This window comes from Polistes canadensis, unplaced genomic scaffold, assembly GCF_001313835.1.
Source record: "Polistes canadensis isolate GaletaPanama2010 unplaced genomic scaffold, ASM131383v1 scaffold_123, whole genome shotgun sequence".
Taxonomy (NCBI): Eukaryota; Metazoa; Arthropoda; class Insecta; order Hymenoptera; family Vespidae; genus Polistes; species Polistes canadensis.
The window spans coordinates 361,767-370,994 of NW_014569670.1; the positions used below are offsets into that span (position 1 = coordinate 361,767).

Genomic DNA, 9,228 nt, shown 5'->3' on the forward strand with positions numbered 1-9,228 from the left:
CATTTTAACTTTAAATTTAAATTCAAATTAAATAAATTAAAGACAGTTTATATTTTATCAATTCTTTCATTCAAGTTTTCAATTAAAAAACTATTGATTTTGCTACCTTTGTACAGTCAATACACTGCAGCCTTTTAAATTTTATTCAATGGGCAGAATAAACTTATTATTTAACTCAACAAGACATGTTTTTGATAAACAGGTAAGTATATTATTATAATAAATTAAATAAATTTGCCTAATTCCTTTAATTTACCTAAACAAAAAAAAATTAATCAAACTAAAATAATATTTACTAATATATATATATAAGTATATATGTGGGAATATATATATTTTTATTACTTTATTTATATATTTTTTTTTCCTAATATCGATCAGACATTTTCTTATGGTTTTTTTAATTTCTTTTCATTTATTATTGTCTATGAGAAATTTATACGATAATTAAACGTTATGTAATTATGTTACATTACAGATAATCATATTATATTAATTATTGTTGTCCTTTCAATTAAATTAATTACTTACGAAATTAACATCTTACGTAGTTAAGAATTAGATAGATAGATAGTTTCCCCCTTTGATTGACATTTTCGTTTATGTATCCCATTTATTAGCAGTGAATATGTACGTAACTATACAAATCACGATTATCTCAATGGTACTTTCCTTGAATAACAATATAGTTTGATCACAGGAAAATCAATAGAAATGAAATCACAAATTAACGTTGACGTGATTTTTGATTACTGGGAACTAGTCATCGTTCTATTGTAGTTAGTCGAAGCTACTATTAGAAGCATTCGATCGATAACGTTATTCCACAGGTACAATATATATATATACACGTATGTGTATGCATGTAACTTTTGCACGTAACAGTTGGTTTACGAGCATGAGATAAGATAAACAAGAAATTTTCTTTTTTTGACAAAAATAACTAGCGTATGTTTTTGTTTCCACCCCCCCTTCTTCTCCTTCACCCCCTCACCGCTATATTATTTCATCGGAAAAATAAAGATAATAATATTCTTGAACTATTTTGTAGGATTTTTTTTTTTTATTATTCTCTGTCAATGTAATTAAAATTATAGAACCAAAATATTAACGAATGTGATAGAAGAGTAAAAATAAATAAAAATGAAATATATATATATATATATATATTTTTTTTTTTATTTATAAACGAATAAAATGTGTGTACATTATATGCATATGAAAAAAAAAAAGAGCATATCTTTTTTTTTTTTNTAAATTTATTTTATATATATATGTGCAATTTAATAGTCTAATTTTAACAAAACCTTGACACGAATATCTACTATATATGATACATATGTATTTGAGTTAGCTTTTGCATGAAATGTTAATAAAATTATTACGTGAGAATAATTAACATTAAACCTTTAACACTATTGCGAGGAGTGGTCAAAGTGATTGCTTTAAATAAAGAAAAAAAAAAAGAAAAAAAAGGATAGAACATATCTTAAATATAGAATGAGATTTTATAAATTGTGATTAAAATATATATATATTTTTTTTTTTATTTATAAACGAATAAAATGTGTGTACATTATATGCATATGAAAAAAAAAAAGAGCATATCTTTTTTTTTTTTTAAACAAATTATAATAAGACATCTGTCACATTTGACCACGTGTGACAGGGTTTAATGTTAAAAATGTGTTCCAACTATGGAGAATAATTATGCTTTATGCGACCATTATCACATATTCACAAAGTGAATAGAAAGCTCTAATAAGATAGATGAGAATTACACAGTCTATCGTCTTGTTCTACTATTCTAAGTCTTTGCTAATAAATCTTCTTATATTCTAGTTACAATCTCACAAGATTTATCTTACTAAAATAAGATTAATGTGGAATCCTTTGAAGAGTCAAAAAAACATTCTCATAATATCAGAATTCCAATGAATTAAAAGATAGTTGTCAGACATTTGTTTTTCTATTGGTTGTAAAATATAAATTTAAAAAAAAAAAAAAACAAATGTAATGGGATACGTATTTCAATCAACGTTTATTTTCTTTCGAACGAAAATCGAAAGAGATTAATTAGTTAACTGTAAAAATTGTTTTCCTAACTGGAAAGGCATGGATTTTTTTTTTTTTTAATTACTTTTAAATCTATGGGCAAATTTTTAATCAATCGAAAAAAATATTATTTATAATATATTTATTTTTAATATATTTGACTTGACGATTAATAATTTTGCAATTTTTTGTTCAACACAGTTAATTTATAGTTATTTATTTCGAATTATTAAGAAAAAAAAAAAAAAAAAAAAAAAGGTATTTATTTTTCGTTCGAATAAATATTGAATATTTTCGTTTAAAGTAAGCACACACAAAATGTTAGTATTTCTTTTATATACAAAAATATAATATCAACATTTCCCACTTATCGATCGAGCAAATATTTATTTTATTTTAACTTTTTATCATTTCTTTTTTTTATGTTTTCTTTTTTTTTGTAACAAACTCTTCGTACGAAAATGTTCGTAATCTTTAGTTTTAAAATTGATTATATATATATATATATATATATATATATATATATACAGGTACGAAAAATTGGCCATGGTCTGAAGATTAAATTCAAACCAACATTTATATTCAATTTATTCACAGAAAATATGAGAACGTGGATACAAATTGTTTTTCCCCAACGATATATTATATTATTCTTCTTTATTCGAGATAGAAAGATATCCTACGAATATATATTATATAATATATACAATAATTAAATAGATAAATATTTATATATAATGTGTATTATATAATCCCCTCTTTTTATATTACTAAACATTTATTTTTTTTAATAGTTTACCAATGAAAAAAGAAAAACTTTCTTTTTCACACACACACAGGTGAACAAAGTACTTCTTCTTTAAAAATGCTTTTGAAAAATAAATATACGACAAATAACACACACACACACACACAGATACATTCAGTATATTGACACCGGAAATCTTTTCAATGTACGAGAATCGATACCAGTGAAATCCAAACATTTTATACAATTTTCTTTACATTCGTGTAATAAAATAATAACATAGCGTGTATTTATTTCAATATTTCATCTTTCCATCAAACCCTTTTCTTTTTTTTATACAATACACATACTTATAATATATATATACGCGTGTGTGTACGAAAAGTAAATAGGTTGACCAGTTTTATGATTTTGATCATTAATAATTAATAACGATCGATAATATTTTTTCTTGTCTTATTTTTTTTGGTTTGTTTTTCAAAATGACAATCAATCGTTTTCGAAATCATATTTACTTGTTGAAAATAATATTGATTTAAAAATCAATTTTGTAATAGTTTATTTATCAAATGATAACTATATCCTCTTTTGTATAACGATTTTCATTGTTTGATCGAGAATTCACTCGGAATGTTCGAACAGGACTCGCTTCTCTACATTGACGCCATCGGATCGATGTTGATGGTAATCGTCCTGTAAAAATAATAAATTCAATTTATACCCTTCCTAATCTCCTTTATAATATATTTTCATGATTTTTATCCGAAATATGTATAGAACGTATTGTATACACGATGTAAATTAGAACCCGTAAATTAGAAAATTGAATAACATATTTTTTAACTGTCATATTATTATTCAATCGAATATTTCTTACATAAAAAAGTTGAAATTTTAAAATGTGAACAAACATTTATTATGAGAAATCGCAATTATGTGCAAAAGTAGATAGTTTTGTTTTCTTTTTCTTTTTCTATATATAGAAATATACAGTTCATTGCAATGTATTAAAAACATTATATATATATATATATATATAACTTTTACCGTAGTATATAAAGTTCAAAGTTTGATTCATGGAAGAATAAACTTAAACGCTTGTTTTCTCATATTTTATCAAGAATATACTTGGATCTCAGTTAAACTCAATTGAACTTGTTTCTAATATAATCTTATTACTTAACAGTTTTCTCGTTGAAATTATTATTGAGTTAAAAATGACACCAATGAAGAATAAAAATATCATTTTGTAAAACAAATTTGTTACAATATTTAATATCATCGAATGAATTTATTGAAAAACAAAATATTCTATCGAATTTTTTTTAATGTATATCGCGTTAAATATTTTAATTAAATTACACGTTTAAAAAGACATCATTTTAATTTTTCTTATTTTTCTTTTTACTTTTCAATGAAAATTAAATTTTCATTCAAGACAGAGATCTAACAACAAGAGAGCACTTACCGCACCGACAACGTTCACGACCAGAACCATGTAATTCTATAAATTCGCGCATTTGTGGGTCTGTCACGTTCGTTCGATCCAAAGTACAACAACATTTGCAAATTATCAATTGAAAATATACTCGAAATCTGTAACACACAAAGTTATTTCATTTCACAACGAAGAGTGATTATAATTTATATATCATTTATAACAATCATACATATTTATATATATATATCAACCTATTGTTCATCCAATAATATATGATAGGATTCACCATAGAATTCGACATGGCCAACCAGTAAAAGCTTAAATAAACGTGTTGAACGTAACTCCTTCGTAATAAATCTTGATTATGATAAACGAATATGAAAAATCCTTGATAGGGAAACCAACAAATGGCAAATATCATAACGATACTTATAAACATTTTAACCACCTGTAAAAACAAATATATATATATATATATATAACAACAATAAAAATAAACAAAAAAAAGTAAAGTAAAGTAAATAATTATTATCCCCCTATTAAACCACACTTAGATTATTTGTAATATTTTTTCCAACCAACATAACATATGATAAAGAACAAGAAGAATAAGAAGAGGAAGAAGAAAAATAACAAAGAAAGGGAGAGATGTTAAAAGGATTTGACTTGGATCTGACATTAAATGGACACATCGGTACGATCTCAACTTCGAATAGCCAACCTAATCCAACAGGGATTTAGGATTTCTCACCATATCCCGACTAGTATGTATTTAGGTTTGTACAAGATCGATAAGATTCTCGTTTTCAACGTATCCGATACGATTACTACTATGTTCAACCACGAATGAATTTTGTAGAAAGGAATAGGATATTTCGAGATATCTCTGTTGAATTCTTTTCGTTACCTTTAATCGTACAACGGGATTTATATTTCCCCCTTAGATATTCACATTTTAACTATGAAATCGTGTCTAGCGAGATAATTCATTCGCGAGCATGATACGATAACGAAAGGAACCATTTAACTTTCTTCACTTTTTATTTAGAGAAAAAACATTTGCAAATTGTATACCTTTCGTTTAGATTTCATTGATTCTTTTTGATTATGCGTAAGTTCTCCAATAAACTTCGAACCCCATAATTTTCTACCCATCAGAGTATAACAAACGGCCATTACCACGATGGGAATTAGATATGTCATATTGAGAAACAATATATTATAGCTGAAACAAATAAACAAATAAATAAATAAATATTGTAAAAAAGAAAGAGAATATATATTTGTTTTTTAATTACACGTTGATAAAGATTGAAAAGTTTCTCTCTCTCTCGTATATATTTTTATTTTTATCTATTTTTATCTTTACACGTAAATAAAATATATAAAATAGTAATTTATATTTCAAACCTTAATTTTTGATAATTCCATCGATTTTGATCATTTTTACAATTTATCATTATTTCATTCATTTATCGTAAACAATGCTAAATACAATAGTTAATCATTTGATGAACAATAATTGCAACTACTCTTAATTAAATTAAAGTTATTAGTGTTAGAATTCTCAATAGCTATATGCATATGTTATTAACAACACGCATACGTTAATTTCACATAATCCTTGACTATTAATACAAACATTATTAATTAAGAAATATCACAAAATTAATCGATAATCGATTTGTTTGTCTCGTTTAATTAAAATACAAAATATAATAGTTAGATTTACTTACAAATATCCTGTTTTACTATTCAAGTATTCACCATCGGGCCAAGATAAATAACAAGAAATTCTCGTTTTATTATTAGAATATCTGTAATTAATAATATCAAAGGAAGGTACATTTTCTCTATGTTGATATCAAAATTGGTATCCTTCGTTACCTTGTCTTTGTGGTTCTAGAATATAATAGACTGGGAATAGCTAAGATGGACGAGATTGTCCATATTGAAATCAAGGTTAATATAGTTCTCCTTCGAGACATGTGTCTTTTCAAAGGATACATTATAGCCATGTATCTGAAACGGTTGTATAACTTAATATACACGATTATCAAAGGACTAAATAACAATTATACTAAATCTATTAATTATAACCAACGAAATAAATACACAGACAGACAGACAGACAGACAGACAGACATATTATTCAAGCACATTTATATATCAAATGGGGAAACGAATAATTCGATTATCATTGATGATAGAACGATACGAATATTAATATTCTATTTATTTAAATGTAATTATATAATATTTTTCTATATATATATATAATATATCATTCAACAAAATATTTTAAGTCTCGTACAATGAAATACATTTGTATAATTTTCTATATTATTATTCTTCTACTTTATATTTGTTATTAAATGTAAGATATAAAAATGTAAAGTAAAAAAACACGTAACACGTGTAATATAATAATAATAATAATATCGATAATTATGTTATCCTTTAAACACAATTTTTGTTGTTATTTGTTCTATCATAAATATCAATCGATTTATTGAGTTACACACAAATGTTATCTAGAAATCGAATAATTTATCAGATAAGCATTAAGTTGACACACGAGGAAGAGTGAGGGTGGCAGGAGGGGGTGGTGGTGAAGGGAGACAAAATGATATACAAGGGGGAAGGCAAGCTATTTGTTTTGGTTTCTAGAAATGCCAGAGAACTAATCCATTTAAGGGTGCGTGCGTAACCAAGAGGCTTTGAACAACACGATTATTTGCAATGTTCCATATTCGCGAAATCTCAAAGCAGCTTCAAAGCTTCAAAGCTTCTTCCTTTCATTGAAGTAAGACTTGACATTGAAGATTTTCTCAGATCCTATTTCATCTTATTCTCACTATTTCTCTCTCTCACAGACACACATTTTTTTCTTCTTCTTCTTTACTTCTAAAAGAAGCTTTTCCTCTGATTTCCATGAATAACAGGACGACGTGATATTATTCGCGATAGCTTGGATCAAATCCAAACGAAGAAAATCGCGGCATGATCTGGAATATCGATGAATTACAAATTTCATGTTTCCTTTCTTGAAAGTTTATTCTTTTTCCTCTTTTTTTTGTTATCGAATATAAATTTTCTTAAAAAAACAAAATAAGGAATGTATATAGATGATATTTATTTGAGTTAGGATTTGTAAATAAATCATCTCTTTTTGTGTAATATAATATAATTAAATATTAAACGTTGTTATTATTAAATTTAATTGATAATTAATATTATTATATAATATAATGAATATAATATATTAATATAATATAATTAATATTAAATAATAATTAAATATTGAAAGTTGTGCTGACATAATTTTTTCGGATATGCAAAAAAAATTATGGAACTAATTGAAAAATAAAAAGAGCGCTATAGCCCTTCTCAACAGTCATACGATTAGTATACAGTAAAATATGATTTCAAAAATCTAATTATTATATTATAAATGATTAATAGTGAAAGAATAAATGAGAAAAATAAAAAACGAAGAAGTAGATGAAGATGAAAAAGAAATATTAATATACAGTATAAATAATGATTGCACAAATCTAATTATTATACTATAAATAATTAATAGTGATAGGGCACAAGAGGAAAAATAAAAACGAAGAAGAAGAAGAAGAAGAAGAGACAAAATAATAAATGAATAAACGACGAGTTTGCTAGCAGTGATCCTCGAAAGGGCCATCCTTAAAGTGTTTCTTTACGCGTTCGTGTTCTTTCAATTGGAAAGCAAGTTACTATATACCGAGAGAAGAATGGTGTGCTTTAGCTTTTCTCGTAAAACACAGATGCTTACAATTTTTGCGTTAATGGAATTTTTTCCGTTAATCGAATCGAAGCATGGGAATCGTTCTCGTGTCTCCTATATCGTATTCTCGTTTATCTTACAACCGCTTTAAACATTTCCACAAGAATTGTTGCCCCATTGATTGGTTAAACATCAACAAAATACACAAATTACAAAATGGAATCAGCTAAAAAAGAAAAACAAGAACAAACATATTCTCATTTCTTTTAAACGTTATACAAAAGTTAATAAAGATGATAATAATAATACGCGGGAATGAATTACAAACGAATAGAAGGAAATCTTTTTTTTCTTTTTTTTTTTTTATAAATGAACAAAAATTAATTCTGATCGTGACGTAAATAATTATTTCTATGTTTGACACTCTTGAAAACTTTTCGATTCACATTTGTATGTATCCCATTACGTGCATACGTTGAAAAGAAAATACTAAAAATGAACCACAGACAGGTTAAACACGATAAACATGTTGTTCTCGATAGAAAATTTCAAATGAAATTCTTTGTCGTATGGGACACAAACTAACCGTTAGTCATCACCATTCAATACTTTTTAAACGCGATAGAGACAGATTTTTATTTTATTTTCGTTAAAATAACTTACAGCTTTTTTTCCATACTCGTTTCCCCCTAAATATCGCGTGGTAATATCGAACGAACAACTTTCCAACAACTTCTACGACTACTTTTTTCCTTCCGAAAAAAAAAGAGAGAAAGAGAGAGATAGATAGAGAGAGAGAGAGAGAGAGAGAGAGGAAAGAGAAAATTGTAAAAAGATGTTTTAGCTTTTTCAGATCTTTAAAATTGGTAGAAAGAAAACTCGTTGAATTTTCTTCGATTTTCTTGAGTAAATTTTCTCACGAAATACGCATCAACATCACAAATGTAGTATACGATATTATTATAAGTACATATGTAATATAGTATATGTATTTTGGTATAAATATATATAAAACGTAGCCACTTTTATCGAAAACGATGCAGTAAACAACGAACATGTAACATTGAAATGGAATAATTTTTGTTTCTCCCCTTGTAAAGAGAAAAGTAAAAAAATTTACACACAAAAAAAAAAAGAAAAATAATTCTATATAGGAGTATAGGAGAAGAAGAAGTTTTATTTCGTATCTTTGATAATTCATTTTTTCCAACCAATTACGATGAA

The 9,228-nt window shown here is 25.6% G+C and overlaps 1 protein-coding gene across 1 annotated transcript in view; it reads right to left on the bottom strand.

The window, feature by feature from the left end:
* Positions 1-2,936: 2,936 nt before the first annotated feature.
* Positions 2,937-9,228, bottom strand: part of LOC106788060 (tachykinin-like peptides receptor 86C) — an 18,652-nt gene continuing 12,360 nt past the window's right edge. The window contains exons 3-8 of the mRNA XM_014750981.1: positions 6,132-6,266; positions 5,981-6,061; positions 5,319-5,469; positions 4,496-4,692; positions 4,272-4,399; positions 2,937-3,496 (exon numbers count right to left, since the gene is read on the bottom strand). Of these exons, the coding sequence (XP_014606467.1) occupies positions 3,369-3,496; positions 4,272-4,399; positions 4,496-4,692; positions 5,319-5,469; positions 5,981-6,061; positions 6,132-6,266 (820 nt within the window). The 3' untranslated portion in view covers positions 2,937-3,368. The remainder of the gene's footprint in view (positions 3,497-4,271; positions 4,400-4,495; positions 4,693-5,318; positions 5,470-5,980; positions 6,062-6,131; positions 6,267-9,228) is intronic.